The 26237-nt window shown below is 42.1% G+C and overlaps 1 protein-coding gene across 1 annotated transcript in view; it reads left to right on the forward strand.

The window, feature by feature from the left end:
* The first annotated feature begins 453 nt into the window (after window positions 1-453).
* COL4A4 (collagen type IV alpha 4 chain) overlaps window positions 454-26237 on the forward strand; it is an 80886-nt gene continuing 55102 nt past the window's right edge. Inside the window, exons 1-6 of the mRNA XM_056849623.1 lie at window positions 454-596; window positions 1481-1523; window positions 11998-12075; window positions 21549-21683; window positions 23260-23304; window positions 26104-26220. Coding sequence (XP_056705601.1) covers window positions 454-596; window positions 1481-1523; window positions 11998-12075; window positions 21549-21683; window positions 23260-23304; window positions 26104-26220 — 561 coding nt within the window. The remainder of the gene's footprint in view (window positions 597-1480; window positions 1524-11997; window positions 12076-21548; window positions 21684-23259; window positions 23305-26103; window positions 26221-26237) is intronic.

The raw sequence follows: 26237 nt of genomic DNA on the forward strand, positions 1-26237 counted from the left end.
TACAGCCTGGTAGGGTACTTGAGTAGGACTGCCAACCTCCAGGTACTAGCTGGAGTTCTCCTGCTATTACAACCAATCTCCAGCTGATAAAGATCAGTTCCCCTGGAGAAAATGGCCGGCTGCTTTGGTAATTGGACTCAATGGCATTGAAGTCCCTCCCCTCCCCAAACCCCGCCCTCCTCAGGCTCTGCCCCCAAAACCTCCCGCTGGTGGTGAAGAGGGACCTGGCAACCCTATACTTGAGGGTTCTTACTTCTCTGTATCGTTCCAATTTTAGTATATGTGCTGCCGAAGGGTACTTGAGGGTTCTTTAACTGACCATTTGTTTTGGCCATTAATGTAGACAGCCTGTGAATATTTTCAGTCTTTCTTGCCAATTGCAATTTTTAAGATATATGTGTAAATTTGAGTGACTTGTATACTTTCCTTATCAGCAGGTCAAGAAGTAGAAGAATGTGGAACATCATTGTCAAGTCAGAACTTGCAGAGAGGTCAAGCCCTGATGTTAAAAAATTAAACAATGGAGGCTTGAAATCTAATGAATTACTACAAACAGCATCTATAAAATGGATTAAATTTACATATGGAGTTACATGGTATGTTTTGAATTCCAGCTTTTTTATTCCACTAAGATATTTCTCTTGAGCTTGGAAGAGTACATAAAGAGGCTACTTGTAATGGTCTCCATGAAGTATATACTCCATGTTGCTGGGTCAACAGTGGTAGACATTGACACATGTAAAAAATCTGCTGCTTACTTCTGGGGCCTGTTCCTGGACTTGAAAGCCAGGGCCCCAGAATTCGACTTCCAAGTCTTGTCCTGATGGCACACGGTTGCTAACTCTGGGTAGGACAATTCCTGGAGATTTGGTGGTAGAGTCCAGGGGGCGGGGTTTTGGGGAAAGGAGGGACCTCACTGAGGTATAATGCCATTAGAGTCCTCCCTCCAAAGCAGCTATTTTCTCCAGGGGAACTGATTTCTGTAGTCTGAAAATCAGTTGTAATTCTGGGAGGTCTCCAGGCCCCACATGGAGGTTGGCAACCCTAAATGGTAATGCTGAACAAGGGAAATTCTGTTTATGTATAAATGTGACTGTAGTTACAAGCTGTGTGACTAGGGTTGCCAGGTCCCTTTTTGCCACTGGCGGGAGGTTTTTGGGGTGGAGCCTGAGGAGGGTGGGGTTTGGGGAGGGACTTCAATGCCACAGAGTCCAATGGCCAAAGCGGCCATTTTCTCCAGGTGAACTGATCTCTGTCGGCTGGAGATCAGTTGTAATAACAGGAGTTTCCAGCTAGTACCTGGAGGTTGGCAACCCTAGTGTCACTGGCAGTTATTTCATAATATGTTTTCTATTATTGATGATCCTCTTTTAGCCTGGGAATGTTCAAGTGGTTTGAAAAAGAGGCTAGTTTCCCCCCCTACTTTTTAGATTTCTTTATTTTCTATTAATAATAAATCTGAATTTTCCTATCTACCCAGGTGGCTAGTAATAATACTTACTTCATTGAAAACAGTTTATGGGGTAAGTGATTTGAAAGCAGAGGTTCCCTGCAGCAATTCTCTCGCAATTTCAATCTCTAGCAGAGATGTGTGTCAATTTTTACAAGTAAACATTTTAAAAGAACATTAAAAATTGAATGCTGACATTTGTGTTTATATTTACATCAGTGCATTGACAAAATAACAAAAACGTTGTTAATTGTTTTATGTCTCTTTTCAGAATACTAACCTAACAAAAATATTCTGAACCACCATTAGTCTACACTGAGAAAGGTTGAAACGGCTGTAGGCCTGGGTAGATCTATTGCAGTAATTAGTCAGTTAAAGCTATAATTACAGGTTGACAATGCATGTGATAAATTAGCTTAATTAGCCTTGTGGCATAAGCCTGTCCTAAACACTGAATCGCAGCCTGTGAAAGGGTGTGCCTTCTCCTGGTATTAACATGCTTTGCATAATTCTAAACTTTAGAAAATATCAACTGATAGGGAGAACACAGCACTGTTGGTTTCAGGTGTCTTAATGTCTCTCCATAAAAATGGAAAAGAATGCCAGTACATTGCCTGCTTTACCAAGTGGATACAAGTAACTTGATACCTCTTGATTCTTTCAGCTGGTAATTTTCAAAGTTTCTACTTTCAGAAAATATTTCTACATTGATTGAGTTGCTGTGGAACCCCTGTACACTGCTGAGGATTTTGGGCCTCATCACTAGCCCTGTACATAAAACACAGTACTCTTTGTACTACAGAGTTAGGCATGCCTAAGGACAGAGGCGTTTTGCAAACACACTTGTACCAAGTACATAGAAGGATGGGTGCCTTCCGTTCCTTCCTTTTTGCCTTCCGTGTTGCTCATATATTCCCTTCTCCTTTTCATTTTCAGAGATAACTATGGTCAGCATCACACATACTGTGCCATTTTCACTAACCATGTTTAGCTCCAGACTACAATTTGCAGTCGGTATTAGAAGTACTTGTTGGCGTATGTTAGAAAGCGTTGCAGCTCTACAGGCGAGTAAGCACAGAAGACTCAGCACGTAGTACAAAAGTGCTCTTTTATTCACAGTGACAGAATGCTCCGCTTGGTCATCAACTCTCCACAACCCACAACCCAATACATATATAACACACCTATATACATATCTGGCATAGTCTCTCAGCCAATCACCTGTTGGCTGCCTTGTCTCCAGGACTATCTAGCTCAGTCCAGTACAAGCCAGTTTTTCTGCTCAGTCATTGAGCTGTCATGTGACACCACCAATCACCTGGCTGTCACATAGATCTTTTACATCTGCTTGCCATCTGCTTGCCATGTGCAGTCTCATATTCCAACACTCCTCCTAGACTGACATTGCAAGCCCCAATTTGCTTCTAAATAGTTCAAACTTTTCAGTAGACAAACATTTGGTGAAAACGTCAGCAATATTTACATTTGAAGCACAATGTTTCAGAACCATTAAACCATTGTTTACCGCTTCCCTGACATTTTGGTATCTTATTGTGATGTGTTTACTTCTTGTTCTAATACCTTGATATCCAGCCAATTGCTGTGCTGCAGTATTATCACAGTAAACACTTACAGGCATTTCATATTCAAGATTTAGATCTTTAGCCAGTTGACACAGCCATTCCAGCTGAATCTCACTGTCGCTTAATGCAGAATATTCTGCCTCACATGTGCTGGTAGCTACATGAGTCTGTTTTAAAGACTTCCACATAACCAGTGCCCCATGTAGAAATAACACGTACCCAGTGGTAGACTTTCCTTCTTCTCTTTCCCCCCAACTGGAGTCACTATACACTGTGATTGTTTCCTCTGCATCAGCCTTTAAACACAACCTGGCTGAAGCTGAGCCTTTTAAGTATCGCAGCACCCTTTTTGCTGCATTCCAGTCTTTCATGTATGGACATGCACATTTCTGGCAAAGCAAATGTACTGCCATACAAATGTCTGGTCTTGTCCAACATGACAGATATAACAATGAACCCACCAACGATTGGTATTGATTTTTATCATGGAATACCTTATCATCCACCTCTTTCACATACCCTGTTGTCATGGGAGTCTCAGTGCTTTTGGCCTCTGTCATTTTAAATTTTTCTAGGAGCTGTTCAATCTTTTTCTCCTGGCTCAATTCAAAATATCCTTCTGGGTTCCTGGTAATTTCTACCCCCAGATAATTTTGAATGTCACCAAGATGCTTCATTTTAAACAGTTTTCCAGTTGCCTCCTTAAACCAGTTTAGTTGTTCTTTTGTATGACACAACAAACAAAGATCATCAACATATAAAAATACAACACAGTCAGAGCCCTTTACACATTTGGTAAACATACAAGGATCAGCAACACCTTGCTTAAACCCAAGATTTGCCAATGCTTCACTAATGCATTGGGACCATGCACGTGCACTCTGCTTTAATCCATACAGAGCCTTATGCAATTTTAATACTCCTTGTTTACCCTTGCATTCAAACCCAGGGATCTGCTCCATATATATTTCTTCACTTATTGATGCATTCAGATATGCAGTGGTGAAATCAAAATGGTGCACTAACATGTTATCTCTGACAGCTTTACACAATGCAGCTCTTATAGTATCAGCCTTCACAGTGGGAGCAAATAATTCATCAAAGTCTTGCCCTTCAACTTGGGAATAACCCTTAGCCACAAGCCTGGCCTTACGGAGTATCTTCCCTTCTGGACACTGTTTGACTTTGTAAAGCCATCTGCACCCTATGGCTTTTCTTTGAGCTGGCAGTTTTGTTACAGAGAATACCTTATTCTCTTTCAGGGAATCAAACTCAGTTTGCATGGCTTCTAGCCAGGCCTCCTTTTCCCTGCTTTCCAAAGCCATTACCTCCTGAAAGCTCTTTGGTTCTTTGACTTGTACATGATTTACATCAGTGGTCTCAAAACCATACCTCTCCGGGGGAATTCCTTTAGTGCTCCTGCTTGACACCCTAGGAATCTGTCTCCCCTCTTCAGCCCTTGGCGATGAAGCCCTTTGAGGAGACCCCTCCTGCTTCACCCCATCTGCATCCTGTGAGAGATCTGTCAATGGTAGCCCAATTTCTTTTGGCTCCTCCTGTCCATGAATTCTGGCCCAGTTATTACTCTCACAAAAATTCGCAGCTCTGCTGTAGCTGAGAGAATTATGTTCATCAGCAAACCTGTATGATTTCATGCCAGACTGATACCCAAGGAAGGTTAGTTTTTTAGCTCTCGCTCCTCCTTTCCTTCTCTTGGATATTGGCACATCAACCCAGGCTTTTGTACCAAACACTCTGAGGTAACCTAAGCTAGGATCCCTCTGGTACAAAACCCTATAAGGTATGTCTTGTATGGACCTGGTCCAGATCCTGTTGGAAACATAGGAGGCGGCCTTTATTGCTTCTGCCCAGTATGTCATTGGCAACCCTGCATCCTGCAACATGGAATACATTTTTGTTTGTAGCATTCCCCCATGTCGCTCAGCAACACCATTTTCTGCTGGCACCGCCACGTTGGCAACTCTGTGCCTCACACCTTGCACCTGTAACCATTTCTTAAACTCATTTGACATGAATTCTCCCCCAAAATCTGTTTGGAGAGAATCCAAGGTACATTTAAGTTGTTTCTGCACTCTTTTGGCCCAATACTTAAATGTTTCAAACACCTGTGACTTCTTTTTCAAAGGATACACCCAGGAGAATCTGGTGCAATCATCCACCAGAATCAACGCGTAATGGTTACCTGAGTGACTCTCCCTGTAGGGGCCTATTACATCTGCATGCACTACCTTTAATGCAGTGTCTGAGAGTCTCTCACTATGCTTAGCCACTGGGTAAGCCTTAGATTTGGAACTTTTGCATACCTCACAATCCAGGTAGTTCCCACACTCTTTAACTTTTTCCTTCCCCAGTAAGGCTAGCGTTTTCTTTATGGTCTCATAATTTGCATGAGCCAACCTTCTATGTAGCAGATGTATGCAATTGTCATGGGGGCTCTTATTAGTTATCATCTTTGCCTCCACATGCCTATTTTCTACCACATACACATTATTACACATTTTCCCTGTAAGAAGCACTTTCCCACCTTTGGATATCTTACAAGCCTTGTCTGTAAATGTTACAGTATATCCAGCCCTGTCAAGGGCACTTACACTTAACAGATTGTTCTCTAGTTCAGGGACACATAGCACCTTTTTAAATGTATAGTTCAAAGCTGGGAACCACACACTCCCCTCACGTGTCACCTCAGAATTCCTTCCATCAGCGAGGCTTACGTGCGGCAAACTTGAGTCCCGTGTGTCTTTTAAAAGTTCCTGATGCCGGCAAATGGTCTGTGACGCACCAGAGTCTAAAATCCAGACACCGGCTGTGTCACTGTGCTCAGTCAGCACCAATGATGCCTTCTGACCGCTCACAAACTCACGTGACGACTGGTCCCTTCGGCTTTTCTTCCTTGCTTCTGGGCAGTCACGCTTTAAGTGATTTGTAGCCTTGCAGATGTAGCAACGTCTGACCCTCAGAGCCACGTGCTGCTGTAAATCACCCGGCTTTCTCTGCTCCGCATTCCTTTCTCCGCCGGCAAACCTCCGCGTCTCCTGGCTTGGCAGGTTTCCCTCCGGCTTGGCAGGCTTCTCAGGATTTCTTGCAAGCAATCTTTTTTCATGTTCCAAAATTCTTCCAATAACATACTGTAAAGTTAGTTTATCAATTTCAACCGACTCCAGAGCTGTAATTAGCATGTTATACTGCTCAGACAGAGAGCTCAGGAGTATATAAACTTTATCATCCTCCGGTAGAGTCTTCCCCCTCTGCTCTAGCATTTGGAAACATTCAGTCAGTTCATTTATATGGTTTCTCACAGGAACTGACGGCAAAAGAAAAGTTCTGTACAAACGCCTCGTTATGGCTATCAAAGAGCCAGCTGTTTTTTGGACATAGACCTGAGATAATGAGTTCCAGGCTGCTTTCGCTTTCAAAGCTCCCGTCACATGGACAAGCTGGTCGTCAGCCACGCTCAGCACTATGCTTGCCAGTGCCTTCTCATCTTTCACCACGTCCTGCGGCGTCTCAGGATCCGGTGGGTTGGAGACATAAATCCACAGTGCCTCTCTTTTAAAGTAGTGTTGCATTCGTAACGCCCACACATTGTAGTTGGTAGAAGTGAGCTTTTCCACAAGCAAGGACATTGCAGCTTGAGCCATAATTTCTCCCGCTCCCTGCTGCTCCTGCTCCGTGTCGCTCTCCTCCTCCGCCTCAGACGCACTGCTGCTGACAGACCTGCTGGGCACCTCCTCTGCTCCGTCTGACTCAACCTCAGACATCCACTCGCCTTCTGCTCACTACAGCCCTTGTTCCACAGATAGTACCTCTGCTCAGAACCTCCAGGATGTAGCGCAGTTGAGCTGAACTGGGCCCATAACCCTGTTGGCGTATGTTAGAAAGCGTTGCAGCTCTACAGGCGAGTAAGCACAGAAGACTCAGCACGTAGTACAAAAGTGCTCTTTTATTCACAGTGACAGAATGCTCCGCTTGGTCATCAACTCTCCACAACCCACAACCCAATACATATATAACACACCTATATACATATCTGGCATAGTCTCTCAGCCAATCACCTGTTGGCTGCCTTGTCTCCAGGACTATCTAGCTCAGTCCAGTACAAGCCAGTTTTTCTGCTCAGTCATTGAGCTGTCATGTGACACCACCAATCACCTGGCTGTCACATAGATCTTTTACATCTGCTTGCCATCTGCTTGCCATGTGCAGTCTCATATTCCAACAGTACTATATCTATTTACTATGTACACGTGATAACTAGAACCTTAGTAGCACAGCATTGGAATCTTACTGAATGAAGCTTCATCATTAGTGAAAATGCTAATGTACATCTAACACTAGTTATCTTTGAAAATGAGGGGGGAAGATGAACACACATGCAACAAGGGAAGAAAAAGGGGGACGAAGAGAAGAAGCATATGAGTTTATAAGTCTCTTGTGATTTTTCTAACTACAGGATATTGGCCATGTCACCTCTGTACTTTTCCTTTGAATTTTCTATGCCAGATTGTACCTAACTCTAGTATAGGGGATAGTGTTTAGAAATCTGTTTCATTAACTGATACCAAACACTAGGATGGACCTCTCTTTCCAAAGCACCACAGTCTCAGTCCAGTCTTCCCCCTGCCACAGGAAGTAATGATAGAAATTTATATAAATGGGAGTATGATTGGAGGTTGGCAACCCTCATTGATGGTGAGATTACTTATCCTGCTTCCAGTTCACCCTTCAGTCTTACTCTGTACGCAACATGCAGGAATCAGCAAGCAGTAGCTTTGAAAGCACATCCCGTTATTGCATCCAGTTGGGAGAGAAGATGTACTAGTGGAGAATAAACATCCTTAGCGCCTATAAGCTCAGCAGCTAATCACAAGACCCTTGTCTTCCCCCCATGTGGCAAATAGCAGTTTAGGAAGTATGATTTGGATTAGGAAAATGGCAATAGAGAAAGTATTAAACATTTCTTTCCCTAGCACCATGGACCCAATCTGACTTTTATTAAAAAAATGTGGAATATCGTCATGAATTTCCTGGGGTCTTCTCTAGTTTACCTTCACTAATAAGCAATACAGTTTCTATGAGGCCTGATCATATGTGGTCTGAAATTTGGGGCAGACAGGGCAAGGGGAAGGCAGACTCCCCTGCATTTCATTGCTTTTAATATGAATCAAATAATATATTACTGAGCATTAAGTAGATTTTAAAAATTATATTATTCTGTGTTTTGACTGTTTTAGCATTTTAATCTTTAATGCAAGGCTAAACTCTGAAAAATGAATAATTTTCCTAGATTGTTGAAGAAAAAGAGTTTTGTTAGGAAAACAAATGAATTGTTTTGGCATTGCCATAGATGCATGCTTTCAATAACAAGGAAAAGAGATTAATGTAGTACAGACATATTTCCATGGGAAACCTGCCACAAGAGACAAAGAAAGCTGGACAATTCCATTTTTTAGTACTGAAGGTCAAGGATAGAAAAACATTTTTATATTTCAGATAACAAATTGTGTATTTGTTCTTTTTATCAAAGTACTCTGAGGAAACTCCCCGTGAAAAACTGAAATATAAATCTTGTATTAGAGAAAAGCTCAAATCCATATAAGGATGAGAAATTCAAGTTAAAACAACAGAATATACTTCTTCAGTACTCTACGTATGGTTTAGGATGAATCTTAATCCTAGGGTCTTTTGCCACTGATACTGAGTGACTCCTTTAGGTCAAGATGGATCATTGCTATAGGGGATAAACTAAATAGTTTGGGACTTGCTCCGTCAGCACTTTTGCAGATGGGTATGGACCAAGCTATACATGAAGGAGTCAAAGATACTGAGCGTCAAACGGATCTCTTGAGATCCCCTGCATTTATAGCACCTCAACATTCCAGGTATATTCTAGCACCAGCTGCATATTTATACACCCTGGAAAGGAACATACATAGGAGGGCCTATCCACTGGCCAGATGTGCAGCCCTACCATCTTCCATATTAGAAGAGAGATTTAAAAAGAACCCCAGGGTGGAGAGACTTTGCCCGTGTAACACAGGGGAGCTGGAAACCATTGAACATGTATTTTTTAGATGTCCCCTCTACAGGTTAGCCCGCTTCAATATTATTGACCCTTTGATTAGGGAAATGGGCTCTGGTGATGAGGGTGAATGGGCCAAAAGGTTTCTGCTGGGAGACCTCAACAATCACCACCCAGGTTGCAAAATATTGTGCCGTAGCAATGAAGCTATGTCGCCTCAATGTTCCCTAATCTGTGGAAGTGTAAAATTGGGTGATTCCTAATTTTGTTGGCCTTGGTTGTAAACATCTACTCTGCATGGTCACTTTCTGTTTTATCTGTTTTATCTGGCATATTAGCCGCAAATAAAAAAAAAAATTACTTCTTCAGTAATCATGTATTGCTGTAGTTTGTATATGGGTTTTACTTTGTTAGATGTATGCAATCATATATAATAAAATATGAACTCATGACTTTTTTGCAAAATTGCATTGTACATAAGTAAAACAATCTGCCTTGAGAATAAGGAGATAATGGTATCAAACTGTATTGAAAGTTATTTATGGGGGATGATATTGAAACATTGGTGAAAGATCACTCCATCTTCGCAATGTAGATTATATTGCACAGCAATGATTACATATGACATTTAAAACTGTCACTACTCTGGCTGCCTTGTTTGCATCACTTTCTCAGTGACATACTATAAGAACATAAGTAAAATCAAAGATCCATCTGGTCTAGGATTCTGTTTCCTACAGTGGCTGGGGATAAAAGCAACTCCCGTTTCTACTATTGCTCCTTAATGACTGAAACTCAGTTTATATTCCCTCTGAAAATGGAAGTTTCATTTAGTCTTCATGGCTAGCAGCTGTTGATATCCTCTGTGGACTGTCTAGTTTTTATTGGCTTGTTTTATTGACTTGCTTTTTAAATTCATTTTATTGATTTTATTGGCGTGATTTGTTTTTATTGACTTGTTTTATTATTTTGGTTGTGAGCTGCCTCAACAGGCAGCATACACATTTTCTAAATTTAAAAAATCCTCTTTTTAAAGCCATCTAGTGATTATCGCTATTTTTTCCATAGTTCCATAAATTTAGTTTTGCAATATTTCTGTGTTGCTATCACCACTTTTCCATGAAAGTGCTAGATTACCTATTGGTAATCCTAATATTTATGTATTATCCCATGTTTCTCTCCAGTTGGGGCACAAAGCAGCTTACATTGTTCTCATCTCCTCCGACTCTGTGAGGTAGGTTAGGCTGAGAGTATATGAAAGTGTGTGACTGGCCCAAGGTCACTCAGAAAGCTTCCAGGGCAGAGTGAGTCTCGACACTTGACACTCGACCATTACACCACATTGGCCTAAAGACAATGTGTTCTGTGTGCATTTATGTATTCTGTAAATATATTCAAATAAAGGATGTAAAAATTTGTGTAGGAAGCATCAGCTTTTTCTAGCAGAACTCATGAGTCTTCATTTTATTTATTTATTTAACCAGTTAAACACCTTTCTTCTTGGTTTGAGGAGGTTTTCAATAATAATTAAAACATCCCAGCTAAAACCAAACATAAAATAACAAGCCTCAAATCCCTCCCCCTGCTTAAAAGATGCCTGCTGTTCCAACCCCCTCAAATGCCCAGGCAAACATTTTATTTATTTTATTTACTTCATTTATGCCCTGCCTTTCTCCCCAGTGAGGAGTCAAAGCAGCTTACATTGTCCTCTTCCATTTTATCCTCCCAACAACCCTTTGAGGTAGATTAGGCTGTGACTGTATAACCGACCCAAGGTCACCCAGACAGCTTCCTGTGGGGATTCGAACCTGGGTCCCCCAGGTCTTAGTTTGAAACTCTAAACACTGTACCACATTGTCTCTTACATTGCATGTTTTAACAACTGAATTACAAACAAATTATGCAAATATATTTTTTTTAATGGAGATACAGCTATGGGAGAAGCTTTACATGCTGGATTTGTAATGTTATGTTGCATGAGGAGGTGGGCTGGTGCTAGTGACACTAATGGGCTGGCTGGCCAACAGTCAGTACCTTGCAGGTAATTGAGTGAAGGTGGTCCACATCCCTCTCCTCAGAGATGAGGCCACTAGAGGACATACTGAGTTCCACTCTCTACTCCTGCAGCGGCCTTAAATGAGGAGGAGAGGGGATCGTATTTTCACTCTGATCCACCTCCTCCTGTTGGAACTCTCATGCCCTTCTCTCTGAGCTAACTCTGTGGAGAGAAGAGTAGCCCCAACCATGCTCTCCTTGGCTCTAGGGTGGAGGAGTTTAAATAGCTCCTTGAAGTCCTTGCAAGTCCCTTCCCCTGGTTTGTGGGGAATCAGCCAATCCTGGGTTTTGCTTCCAATCTGTGGAAAAGGCTTGTGCCCCCTTTCGGCCAGCTGTGCTCTGGCCTACTCTCTGGCCTGACCCCATCAGCCTCTGTTGGGCCGTGGAGGTGTGGCTTTGGTTTCTGGCCTGCCAGGGTTTAAAGCCATGATGTTGACAGATTGCTACCTGCTTCTGCCAACCTCAGAAAGGCCTGGCCCTGCAGCTGCACCAACCACTGGCTCTTGTCTCTGGAGCTGTAGGGCAATTCGTTTGGGCAATTTTCTTGGAGATGAAATCAACATTGAATAGTAATTGGCTAGTAAAGTGCCTTTGGAGAGCCATTGATCTACCTTAAATTATAAACTTAGTTTATTTAACTAAATATTCTTTGTGTATTGAAAGCAGCTTGTCAGTGTTCTTTATTTCTCCCCAGGACTCCTTTTTAAAAAATGAAGTTAGTTAACTGTTAAAAATGAAGTTAATGTTAACTGGATTGGGATAAACAGATTCTGAAAAATGAAAGTTAATGTTAACTAGATTGGGATAAACAGATCTTGAAAAAATTTCAGTTAAAAATGAAGAAACTAACTGCTGTCTCTTTTCAGGGCAGATATGCAAATATTGGACCCTGTGGTGGACAGGATTGCTTGGTTTGTCGGTGCTTTCCTGAAAAAGGTTCAAGAGTGAGTATTTCATTCCCCTGGGGGAGGGGGAAATTGTGCTTGGTGAGCAGGAGACATTGCTTCTGCGGAAACTTTAGTTAGGATCAACCCTATTTGTTAAAAACAACAACATCCATGCATTCGAAATCACACTAGCGTATAAAATGGTTCATCTGATTTCAGTTGGTAAGCAATGTAATTTGGAACACATCTCTCAGGTGTTAGAGCCCAAGTAGCCTCTTGGTTTACTGAGAGGCTGCAGGTGATAAAAATCCAAGTGAGATGGCTAGCGTGAGAGTGAAGGAAGATGATAAGACACAGGCTAAAGCTCTTTTTAAAACATACTCTGTGGTGGTGATGGCGACAAAGAAACAATGCTTTTCTACCACCATTGCCATCTGCAAAGTGTAGGCCAGCAGAGTTGTTCTGGGTGGTCAGTAGGGTTGCCAACCTCCAGGTATTAGCTGGAGATCTCCTGCTATTACAACTGATCTCCAGACAATAGAGATCAGTTCCCCTGGAAAAAATGGCCGCTTTGGCAATTGGACTCTATGGCATTGAAGTCCCTCCCCTTCTCAAACCCCACCCCCCTCAGGCTCTGTCCCCAAAGCCTCCCACTGGTGGCGAAGAGGGACCTGGCAACCCTAGTGGTCAGAGGCCTGTTGGGATCTGGGCTGCAGAAAGAGGTGGACTGCTTGGTGGTCTGCTGTGACCATTTTGCTCAACAATTTGCAGATAAAACCTCTTGCTCCCATACCAACTTGGACTCTATATTAGCAGTGACAGGGTCAGATGGTGCCGGTATGCCAGCTTATCCTGCTGTCTGGGATATTTTATTTAGTTTAAGGATGATGCTGGGAAGTTTGAGGCCTGCCCCCTGCTTTTATGACCCTTGCCTTTCCTGACAGCTTTAATCTGCTGTGGGGGCTGGTTGACTATGTCCAAGGGGTAGTTAACGCCTTGAAACAGGCTGTGGTGTGCCCACTGCAAAATAAATCTACCCTGGACTCATTGAGCAAAGTGATTGAATGGGTGGTGGCTGGAAGACTTCATGCATTCCTGGACACAGTGGATTTTTTGGATCCACTGAAACATCCTTGGTTGCCCTGGTGGATGACCTGCACTAGGAGATGGACGAAGAGAGTAAGACTGTTGATTCTGTTTGATCTCTCAGTGGCTTTCAATACCATCAATCATAGTATCCTTCTGGTCTGCCTTTCTGGGCTGGGACTAGGAGGCACCAGTTTGCAGTGGATCTGGTCCTACTGTCAGGTTGGTTAACACCAATACCTGCCATAATGTTTGTATTGGTTTGTTTGTTTTGGTAACCTGATCAAGATGTTGTTTTGCATAGCTTTTAGTCTGGCTCCTGGGCGGGAGTTGGGGAGTTTGTCAGTGTATGTGTGGAGGAGGTTTGTTTAATTTCTCACAGCGCTACAGAAAGGGATCGGCCTTGACAGGCGCAGATAGCAACAGAGGCCTCTGGGAAAGTGAAACCACCTTGAGTAGGGTTACCAGGTCCCTCTTAGCTACCGGTGGGAGGTTTTGGGGGCGGAGCCTGAGGAGAGTGGGGTTTGGGGAGGGGAGGGACTTTAATGCCATAGAGTCCAATTGCCAAAGTGGCCATTTTCTCCAGGTGAACTGATCTCTATCGGCTGGAGATCTGTTGTAATAGTAGGAGATCTCCAGCTTCTACCTGGAGGTTGGCAACCCTAACCTGGAGTCTGGAGGGTTGTACCATCTATAACTTGAGGTTGTGAGAATGTATATGTCATTAGAGTTTTAGTGCTTGTACCAGAGCCATGAGATTTTCTGAATGTTCTATGGAGTTACAATAAACCACGGGTTATTGCTGATCAACTACTGAATACTTTTGGTTATTGAATAGTTGCCTGGACAACGAGAAGACTCACACCTACCTGGAGGATAACTGCTAGGGGACAGCCGCTCAGCCCCTTGATCAGTGTTTGGACCAGGCACCACTATATGTCTTCTTTTAGGGGACAGTCACTGGAGTGTAGCGACATACAGTTTGAGGTGGTCCAAAGAGTTTTTGGGGGAGTAGCTGGGCCCCATATCTCAGTCAGCGAGAGGAGGTCCAAATGGTGCCGCAGCACCCCTGCAAGCCGTGGTCCCAGGAACACCCTCAGGGAGGGCCGCCCTATGCCACGCCTTCGCGGCGGGGCCCTGGAGCTCCCGAGGGCCACAAAAAATGTCCTCGGGCCGCATACAGCCCCCGGGCCTGAGGTTCCCCATCCCTGCCATAGGGCCTAGTATTATATCTTACATGGTGGTGGATATTCATTTTTGGCTAGTGTTAAGTGATTGATGTTATAAAAAGTGATAGTTTTAGTTGTTCTGAAGAGTAGCTGTCTGAAATTCCAAAGAGCTGTACATGTTTTTTATCTTGGTTCATTTGCAAAACTTGGTGAACTCTTATGACTTGGTGAAAAAAAGATTGTTCCAGAAACACATGACTAATTCCTTTAAAAAGTGACTTTAATGTGAAGCAGGGTTACTTTGTTTTGTCATTTCAGGCAAACATGGGAAGACAAATTTTCTTTGTTTTGCCCCCTGGCAGAGTCTTTATTATGAATCCCCTGGTGCAGTATGGTTTCAGACTGCATAGACAAGTTTGTGGGCAATAGCTATGTGTCAATGCAATGCACATTGAATTAGAATGGGTGTGATTTTACATTTTGAACCTGTATTCTTGGTCAAAGGTGTAACTACCTTTGATGTTGATGGGGCCTGCTGGCATAGGCAATGCTGGCCTGGGAAATTTCATGAAATTTATTGGTGGTGCCTGAAGATGGTGGAATTCAGGGAGGAGAAGGAACCCAGCAAATATGCAATGTCAAATGTCCTGCAGCTCCTCCTCTTCCTGTGATTTCACTTTCTTCCACCAACATTCAAATTTTAAATTTAAATTCCCCAGCTCATATAACTTCCCCCCACCTTTTTCTCCTGCCTTACATCACTCGTAGGCTTCTGAACACATGGGTTCAATAGGACATACTAACCCAGTGATTCTAAATATTTATACTGGTATAACTGGCTGCTATCCAGTTCAACTGAAAGGTTAAAAAAAACCCCAAACCTCAAATTCCTCTTCAGGTTTTTCTTGGGGATACGAAGAAAGACTCTGAAGACTGATTGGAGGATATCAGCCAACAGTGGTTCCATCCTTCTCTCAATGCCACACAGCCTCTGGCCTTTAATGTCTTTACAGATTACAATCAGTTTATCCATATGCTATACCATAAGAAGAAAAGGAAGTCCCAGCGCATCCATCCTCTGCAGCTATTCTAGGACTTCTGTTTCTTCTAGATGTTATGGTATACTATAATCCACCCTCCCAAGATGCCATTTCCTTCAGGGGAATTGATCTTTGTAGTCTGGAGATTGTTCTGGGAAAACTCAAAACCCCACCTTGAGGTTGGTTACCTTAGCTGCATGTAACTTTTAACAGTATTGTAGCTTTAAGCATTTTTAGAAGAAGAAGAAGTTGATTTTTATACTCTGCTTTTCTGTACCTTAAGGAGTATCAAAGTGGCTTACAGTCGCAATCCTGTCCTCTCCCCACAACAGTCACCTTGTGAGGTAGATGGAGCTGTGAGAGTTCTGTGAGAACTGTGACTGGGCCAAGGTGACCCAGCAGGCTTCATGTGGAGGAGTGGGGAATCAAACCCAGTTCTCCAGATTAGAGTCCACTACTCTTAACCACTACACAACACTGGCTTACTGAATTGTAATGCTTTACAGAATTTATATAAGCACATTTTCAGTGTGTGCAGAGTTCAACACATTAGTTAATGAAATCTCGGCACAGCTCTTTACGCTGTGTCTTTGAGGAAAAGAAACCATATCATGCCAATGAGAAATTGAAAGTGCCATATAACCATAAATAAGCTGGAATTTTAATTTCTAAAAAATGCAGTCATTAAAATTTTAAACCAAGATCAAATAAAAAGGAAGCACATGAATAAACAATACTTTGAAGCTTGTTTGCCACTTGCTATTAGCAGAGGGCATAAAATTACTGACATGCATAACTGCAGTGTCTTTGAACAAAAGGAAATTAAAATATTTCATGTAGTAGTGAAAAAAATGGAGACTTAACACAATTTTACACACTTAAGTACCATTGAGTTCAAATATTATACATTTTCAAAGACAATTCAGGCCCAGTTCATTGCAATATTTTTATGCACATATGAAGTTTGTGGCTGCTAATTTTTTGAAAAATGGCAAAGTTTGTCATGGCCAAAAAACACTTGTTCAGCAGGTTATAATGCTTAGCAACTTCAAGAAAAATAATATCAATATTCCAAAGTTATATTTTAAATTGTTTTTTAGTATATATCAACATTAGATATAATTTTATACAAGTTGATTTGGTATCTACACTCTATACATAATATTATGCACATATTTATATAATTTTGAGTCCCTTCCATCTCTCAGCATTAGTGGGCCGGGGAAAACAATCTTCAAGGGGGGAAAAACCCTATTCCAATACTGTACCACAGATTTTCCATGAGAAACCATTTGCTGTTCCACTATTTATTGTGACATCTGAATTAACACAATACAGTGTAATCTTGTTTTCAGTCTCTTTTTCCCCCAGAACAAATTACGATTAATGGTTACCATGATTATTCTGGCTCAGATGTCATGGTAAGCAAATAGTAAAAGTTAAACCAGGAAAGAGAAGGACACATTAGCCCAAAGTGAAGGAGAAGAAAGATGGAACCCATAAATCACAGCAGGATCCAATAATCAAAACATAGTTTGATAATCATGCCCCATGAGACCTCAACTGGCATTATGGTTTACATTATTATTCATGTTAAAATGCATTGTTGATTTTTTTTTAACCTTCTCTATATAATTAATTTTTCACTTTCTTAAAGCAGCAGTCACCAAATTTCAGCAGTACTTAGAACTTGCGGGTGCTTCTACCTGTTTCATACCTGTTGTATAGCGGTCTAGCCAGTGGGGTTTTGAGACTTTCCTCAAAGCCACAGGGTTTAGAAACATTTACATGGTTAAAAATTAGTTTTGGGTAATAATTAATTAAAACCCCATAATGTATCCTGCTGTGACCTCTGGAGTTTGATCCCATTCATTACTTCAAGCTTTGTGAATAGAGTTAAGTAGAATAGAAGCAAAGCTCTCATTCATATTTGACCCAATTTGGCTTCTACTGAGAGATTATGTCACATGCTAAGAGTAAAGCCAGTATTAGTAAGTATAGCTGCCCAGATGCCAAAACGAATAACTAATTTTTAATCTCCATGAAATAGTGATTTGTTTCCAGTTTTTAAAATAGTAGTAGTCGTTTTATTGTTACGGTCATAGACCAGCACAAGTTTTTAAAATTATTTTGGGGCAGCCCATTCCTGAGAGGAGGGGCTGCGCTGGTGGCTGGAGGCAGCACAGCTGCGCCACCTCCAAAGGAGGATTCAGCCCCCACCCGAAGGCAGAAAGCCTGTGGAAGGCCTGTGGAACCACTCCATAGCATTCCATGGGGCTACGTCACCTAAAAAGTTGGTGTAATGCAAGTAAGGGCAAAGGGGGCATTTCTGGCCTGAAAGGGGGTTAGGAAGCTGCCGAAAGGTGGCTCCGCCCACAGAACTCCCCAGGAATGCCCCCCGGAACAATGGTGCACTGAGGTGCGCTGGAAGTACGCCAGCAGGAAGCCGAGCCAGTGTCACAGGGTTGCACTGCTGCAGTAGCACAGAGGCTAGCATCCGCACCTCAACACCGGCATCCCTGCAGGCCATGGTGCATGCAAGTGGCCCAGGCACCAGCACATGTGGCATGGATGCTGGCGCAGGCCCTTGCATGCCTCCAAACATTTTTTGCCCACACAGCTCAGGAATGGGCTGTGTGTGGGGGGGGGGATCCAGCACAAGAGAAGATTTCATTTCAGTTATCTGATATGCAAAGTGAAATCAAATGTTAGACTGTTTCGTTATCCCATTTGGTTATACTGTGTCTCTCGGTGGCTGGACTAAGCAGCAATGTTGTCATAATGAGAAAGTTGTGGCGCTATTAGGGTTACCAGGTGCCTCTTTGCAACCGGTGGGAGATTTTGGGGGTGGAGTCTGAAGAGGGTGGGGTTTGGGGAGGGGAGGGACTTCATGCCATAGAGTTCAATTGCCAAAGCGGCCATTTTTCTTCAGGTGAACTGATCTCTATCGGCTGGAGATCAGTTGAATTATCAGGAGATCTCCTGCTACTACCTGGCAGTTGGCAACCCTAGGTGCTATGTATGTGGCCTCACCTCAAATGCCCTCATTCTACTAAGTCTTTCTTTTTTGTGGCTGAATATAAAAGAAGTAGGAAAAGGATATATTTATTATGAAAGAACATATTGTTTGCTATGCAAAAACTGTAGAGGCAATGCCTCCTAGACAATCTGGAGGATTTGAAGTAGCAGCTCATTGTGGCTCCACCCAGTTATCATTGTGTTGAAATATTTACCGGTATGCTTATCTGCACACAACAAAGCAGCAAAACTCCTTTTTGCTTTTCAGTTGGATTTAGTCCACTAAATTCTCTTTCATTTGGTTTAGTATGTAGGGATAGTGACACCCTGTGGTAACTGGGAAAACTCCTGTGGATATCCCACCTCACACATACGCATAGACTGAATAGCTGCTGCATTGTAAAGTACAGGAAGCTTGAAATGGAATTGTGAATCAACCCTCCACCATCAGTTCATTTAGAAACCTTCTACAACTGCATTTGGAACTGCCTTTCTGTGTTTCTTACTTGCATGGAAGAAGGACTAAAAAGTATTTTAAATAACACATGCATTTGCAAAGGAATAGCTGTGTTACTCTGTCATAGCCTTTAAGGTTCCACTGGACTTTTGTTTTATTTGGCTAACAACATGCATTTCAGTATGAACTTTTGTGAGTCACATTTCACTACGAGCTTTTCTGTCTCAGCTTTGTCCCACTGCTACTCTTTCCCATGAGAATTCCCTGTATGATTTTCCTTCACATATTTATCTGAAGAAATCAACTGTGGCTTGCAAAAGATCATGTTGAAATTAATGTTGTTAGTCTTTAAGTGCCCCTGGACTTTTATTTTGCATATCAATTTGTCCTTAATTGTGTAGAAATGTGTAATACTTCATTAAGTTGTTATAATGTAGCACGCTGTTGCATTGTGAAAATGAATAATAATATCCACTGCAGATTGGGTGTATTTTATATTGGCAGGCATATCATCATAGGCCCTTCCAATGTCCTAGCTTCCGCAATTGCTTGCAGAACTGGCTGTTCTGGAAGCAGTCCCTTTAAAAAAGAAGTGATAATATGTATTTCTAGCTACTGTAAAGCAGATGCACAGCTTCTGGTGCAGACATGCTTTTGTTATGTCTTATGCAATCATCAAGATGCTCTTCCTCAAAATAGCTACAGAATAACGACATTCCAAACATTTCAAAATTTGGGCACATTGTTGGCTTATTTGTGTTCCTCTTGAGCAAATATTCTCACAGACATACACAGACATACAGCTAAATGCAATACTTTAATAGCCAGATGCAGAAACCTAAACCCCAGAACAGCATTATTCCAAATACATCCTTACTAATGTTCTTGAGTTCAACAAATGGTGATTTCAGGACAGAAGACATGACCTCACAACAATTAATTCTGCTGGGTTTGAGACTTTTATTTAATCAGCACTTATTGCTGATTCTTTGTTGAGAAACCTCAGTTCCATTTGCAGACTGTTGCTTCACTAAACATATTCCCAGTAGAGATCAGTTCACCTGGAGAAAATGGCCACTTTGGCAGTTGGACTCTATGACATTGAAGTCCCTCCCCTTTTCAAACCCCGCCCTCCTCAAGCTCCACCCCCAAAATCTCCAGGTATTTCCCAACTCTGAGCTGGCAACCCTAAATAAAAATGATTAAGAAAATTGCATTGTGGAGAAACAACATCATTTAGATTTATTATTATATATTACTAGAAAATAACCAAACAATGTTAGTTTTTTTAAAATAAGGAATCGTATTTTATTTAATAAGCACTCTCATTTTTAAAGCTGTTTTGTTTGATACAGAGTCAGCCTCCTACAGCCAGTCAGATTCAGGATGTAGTAAAACAACACTGGCTAGTCTAGAGATTGGGAGTTTTTGACCTAGAAAATTAGGCAACCAGTGGAATTGATGAGCATCAGCTAGCAGATGCTAGGATTAACATTTTGTCTGTTTTAACTGAACTAATTTGTCATTTCCATGTTGAGCATTACTTTCTTCATTGAGTTTGTTTTAACAGCTGTTCTGTTACTACAGCAGTTGGATTAGATGGTATCAACCTGGTTTTAACAAACCTTCCACTCCTAATTGGTAACTACGCTGAAAGCACTGGCTTTGAATGAAACACTGATTGTCAAACCTACCATGAATTACTGATTTTGTTACCCTGTTTGTAACTTCTCCCACTTTTGGTGACAACCTAAATCAGAGATGACCAACATCTATCCTGCAAACTGAACCTGGCTTCTCCTGAGGCAATTTTACTTCATCCATTGTGACTCTAGTATATTTTATTCATAGTGTAGCAAAACGTTTACCAGTTTCACCCATTAGAAAATGGGAAATGATCAAATGAAATCTACCAAATGTAAGCTATCTTAGTCTTTTAAAATGAAATATTACAGATCTTTGGAATTGTATGGGAATGCTGTATAGCTAAGCCATTTTAAGCGTTATACAATTATAATCCCTTCAACATTTTTTTTGATTGAAAAGAATATCGTTTCTGTGGAGGCCAGCATTTTGCAGTTAAGTGACAAAAGAACAACAAATTTTGCAGGTTGCGAAATATTTGATAGTAGTGATAGCTCGTTGGACTTCTAAACCCCATTAGTATTTTAGTTGTGCTTCCTGTTTATGACGGTTGAATGAACAGTAGCGCAAGTAAATCAGTAATCTCTTCAAAAAATATTTAAACTCCATAGTCTCTCTTGACAAAACTAGACTGTGGCTTCAGATACATGTGCACTGCATCCAATCCTGTGATTTGTGTGTGCATTGGTGCTCCTCTGTACTGAATGTAGTTCCGTGTAGTACCTTAGAAATGAATGACATATAATATAGTAACAGAGAATATGTGTGGAATAACGGTTAGAGTATTGTACCTGGATTTGGGAGACGCACGTTTGAATCCCCACCTTGCCATGGAAGCTTGCTGAGTGACTTTGGACCAGTCACACGCTCTCAGCCTAACCTACCTCACAGGGTTGTTGTAAGGATAAACTGGAGAAGAGGGGAATGATGTACACCACTTTGGGTCCCCATTGGGGAGAACAATGGGGTTTTATTGTCGCAAATAAATAAAATATATACTATAATAAAATAAAATATAATAATAAATACAAACACCATACATTTTCTTCTGTTGCTTTTGTGAGAGGATTTGCTTTGCTTATACAAAGGGCTAAATCTGAAACCTTTCTTTTCCAGGGTCAACCTGGACAGCTGGGAGCCCAGGGTCCAATTGGGGCTTTGGGTTCTGTAGGACCCATTGGCTTGCCAGGAGAAAAAGGTCAGAGAGGTGAGATGGGTCTTTCTGGGCCAGCTGGAGAAAGAGGCGATAAGGTTGGTATTAATGATAGATAGAGTCTCGAAGTTGCGTTGCACAAGGCAAAAGCCCATTAATGCTCTTTTCCTGTTATACAGCATGCACTGAAATTACGTTGCAATTGTTATTTATATCAGTGCTGCAGACATTGGCTGTGTTGTATCAAATATCACACAAAAAATAAACACATCTTTTCAGTTCTTGAAAAGAAACTCATGATGCAAATCTCTCAAACAAAACTTGTAAATAAAATGTCACGTAAATTGCATATACTACCATTTAGGGAGCTGGGTGCACAAGTGAGTAATGGACCCACAATAGCAGTAATTTTGCAGCAATAGTACTGTAGTTTGGTCTAGACTAGGGGTCCCCAACGTGGAGCTCATGGGCACCATGGCACCCATCAACACCTTTTCTGGCGTACACCAAGTATTTTAAGAAGAGGGTGGAGTCAGGTAGGGCTTTTGCCCATGGTGGGACTATTGGAGATTTGATTGGCGCTGCAGATTTTTTAAAATGTTGCTTTGGCAGCAGCTGCCACCACAACAGAAAGATCTACACTGTGTTACTGAAGTTAAGCTGTGGCAATCATTTTGTGGCTGTTTCCACCTCTTGTGGGAGCTATTTTGTTGCTGAACCCACCATGCAGTGTCAGAATTCCAAATATGCCCACAGGCCCCAAAAGGTTTGGGACCCCTTGGTTTAGACAGTTGTGGCTATATTCATTCCAGAGTAAAGAGTAAGAAGATGTAGTTTTTCACAGGGCCAAAATCTCGAGGTAAGAATACGTTTTACCTTTAAAGTTGGAGATTCCAATTTTGCTTTTCTTAGTGAAGAGCGTTATGTAACTTAAAACATTTTGGGTTGGGCTCTATAACTTTATTCTGTTAAGTGATTAAGCTTCTTCTGAAGCTTCCACCAATTCTCTCATGAAAGCTCGGTTTCTGACTTACTGGGAATGAGTTGTGGAATCCAACCTATTTATTTATTTTAGGTACTTTTAACCCACTTTTCTCCACTTAGTTGTAGACTCAAAGCAGCTTACAATAGTATACCCCCCACAGAGACACAATGGAAAACCAAAAACATTTAAACCCAAGTTAATAACAAATCTTTCTTCAATGTTCAGGGAGGGGAGGGGCAGAGTAGGTGGTAGCAGGTCTGCTTTTGATGGCAACAGTCTCTCTCCCCTGGCAGGCAGGCACTTATGATAGCACATACTCTTTGCTTGTCTCCATCTCCCCTTCCTCCCTTTACTGTCAAAATTTTTTTTTATTGTAAGCTGCTCAGAGTTTGTTTTTTTGTACTCTGTAAAGCACTATGCATATTGATGATGCTGTAGAGATAAAATTATAATAGCTTTTTCATGCATATGTGGGCCAATACAAAGTGATGTCTACTTCATGCATCTGATGAAGTATACCGCATAGCCTGTTAGCACATGCAGCAATAATTTTTGTTGTCTTTTGTGTGCTCCAGGATTTTTTGTCATTCATTCATAATTTAAGGGACATTTTAACTCAGTTTTACTAATTCTGTATTTATAAAGCACCATTTCAAGCGCATCATTTCTTCAATATTTAATTTCTTCAGGGTCCTACCGGAGTTCCAGGATTTTCTGGTATAGATGGTATCCGTGTAAGTACACGACCAGTGTTTGTGCATTTTATGATTGTAGAGTGGTGTTACTGCGCTAGAGAATTTGACTTTTAAATTCCCATAGTTTATTTTGCTCAAACTCATTTTACATTTCAGACACTGTTCTTTAATTTCACTGAACAGATGTTCCCACCTAAATTAAAACTACAGTATTGGTAGAGATCATTAAGTAAGATCAAAGTTGCAGTCCCACATGTAGAAAGTCCTGTGCAAATATCAGTTACCATGGTGCAAACAATAGAAGGGGGTGTGTTTTGGGCCCATAGCCAAAAGATTTTTGGTGATGGAGCATGAAGGGGAAAGGTTGCCAGGTCTCCATCCTCCCAGCCTCACTGATTAGGACCTGATGATATCATGGATATGATTCAGTGATGGCATGGTGTTGGGCTGGTAATGTCAAAATGAATAACAACATTAATAGTAGTACAACCACACACCACTAAGTATTGAACTGCTTGGTATCTGTGGAGGTTTGTCCACACACTCATGAGGCTTTGAAGAGGCCAGAGTAAAAAGATAAGTAACACTGGCTCATCTGCTGAAGCTGGAGGGTGAAAGATTCAAAACAGATAAAAGGAAGTATTTCTTTACACAATGCATAGTTAAATTGTGGAACGTCGTGCCTCAGGATGTGGTGATGGCTGCCAACTTGGAAGGCTTTAAGAGGGGAGTGGGCATGTTCATGGCGGAGAGGAGTAATCATGGCTATTGGTAAAAATGGATACTAGTCATGATGCAGACCTATTCTTTCCAGGATCAGAGGAGCATGCCTATTATATTAGTTGCTTTGGAACACAGGCAGGATGGTGCTGCTGCAGTTGTCTTGTTTGTGGGCTTCCTAGAGGCATCTGGTTGGCCACTGTGTGAACAGACTGCTGGACTTGATGGACCTTGGTCTGATCCAGCAAGGCCTTTCTTATGTTCTTATGGAAATTAACTGTGTGCTACATGTAAAATGTAATTTACTTGTTAGTCCCACACTCCTGTCTTCAATTTTCATGAGCAGAAATGAAGCCCTGAGCACCCAAATTTGAGTTTCAGTTACAAAGCTTGACAGTGTTAGAGGAAGGACTTATCATAACTCATGAAGCAGCAAGCATCTGTGCCAGGGTTGCTAGTCTACCTGGCAGGGATTCCCCCTTTCCCAGCTTCCATTTCCCCCCTCTGCTCTGAGCAGCAGCAGGAGAATAATAAAATTTAAAATGGCAATTGCACCTTCGATGTGATGTTGCTTCCAGGAGCAACCTGGAAGTGATGTCATACCTTTCTCGGGATTGCCAGAAACTCTATGGTAAAACCATAGAGTTTCTGGTGATTTCAAAAGAACTGCCATTACTTCTGGATTTTTCTTGGGACTGACATCAGTCCTCTCTAGAAATTTCTGGAAACTATGGTTTTACCATAGAGTTTCTGGTGATTCATGGAGAGGTGTGACATCATTTCAGGGGGAAACCCAGAAGTGACATCATGCCATTGCTACTGGGTGCCCCCATGACCCCACCCCTGGTCTCCCACTGGTTGCCAGGCTCTCTCCAACCTAGAAATTCTTCAGTTATAGCAGGTCAGTAAATGTGCATGGTTTCCTATGCTTTTTGGTGATGTGAAAATTGGTTACTTTATAAAATTAGTAGATATCATTTGCTGACCCAGGGCCAAATGGGAGGGAATTTAGACGCGCTAAATTATAAGTAAGACACTTTCTTAGTTAACAATTTTATTACAACATAGCTTTATTAAACATCAACATTCATAATAATAATTGTAAGATTAGGATAATGATTGGAATATAATGAGCCACAACTTGGAATTGGCAACAGCTGCGACCCCCGTGGCGATGTGTCAGGTACCAGGGCTGACCCCAATGCAGCCCTGTGTAACCACCAGCCCACAGTGAGCCCGCTGCGAGCAGCCAGGGCAATGGGCCCTCCGAGACACCAAGACGAACACCACTGGGTGTTTTGCCCTTCGCTTGGGAAGAGGCAGACAACCTACCCTCCCTTTAGGACATGTCCTTGAAGCCTCTCCCCAAACACCCCTTGTTGGGATTCCCATAGTTGAGAAAGCGACTCCTCCCGGCCGCTTTCCCCCAAACTGACACATCTCCATGCCTATCTGCCCAAGTTGTGACGTAAAATTAGGGTGGGTGGGCGGGTCAACAGAAAAGACGGAGTGAGCTGAGGGCGGGGCCTCCTCCCCCCTATATGCTAAACCGGGAGGCCGAACCCTGCCCCCACAGGCTCCCGCCCAAGGTCCCCATTGGCTCGATGCCCAATGGGGAGGCTGTTGTTGGGCAGACCGAGGCCGGCACAAGCCTTCCAAGCATGCGCAGATGCGCATGCCGGCCGGCCATTTTGCCTGCCTGCTGTCGCGCTCTGCCTTTGCTCCGGCCGCGGGCAGCAAACCTGGCTCCCGTTAAGGCGGGAACCAGTGCTTATAAGAAGTTTACAAGATATAGGTTTTCACCAATGGAAACCCATTTGTAAAATATCACAGATATTGCATTGAATTAAATGAATTACTGCTATGAATGACATTTCAAACATTAGGAAACACAGAAGTTTTTCTTCTTTATGATAAAGGGCTTCCTATTGCAACTGTTGCCATGTATAAGATGAAAGTGAAATCTTATTGATATCAGTGAGAAGTGATTTTAGTTATCATAGCAAATGTTGTCTAAACCAGCATAAGCAGTTGACTTCCAAACTCTGGAGTTCATGTTGGGCCAGCAAATAGTTCTTTTCAATTTTACATTCAATTTCTGTTTTTGAAACTTCATAGGGATCACCAGGGCCTGAGGGACCCAGGGGCAAACCTGGCTTTGATGGATGCCATGGTTCAAAGGGGGAGCCAGGATTTCCTGGAGAGGCTGGTCGTGTTGGACCAAAGGGCTCATTTGTGAGTTGACCTTTATT

The sequence above is a fragment of the Euleptes europaea genome, chromosome 5 (assembly GCF_029931775.1).
Source record: "Euleptes europaea isolate rEulEur1 chromosome 5, rEulEur1.hap1, whole genome shotgun sequence".
Classification (NCBI taxonomy): Eukaryota; Metazoa; Chordata; class Lepidosauria; order Squamata; family Sphaerodactylidae; genus Euleptes; species Euleptes europaea.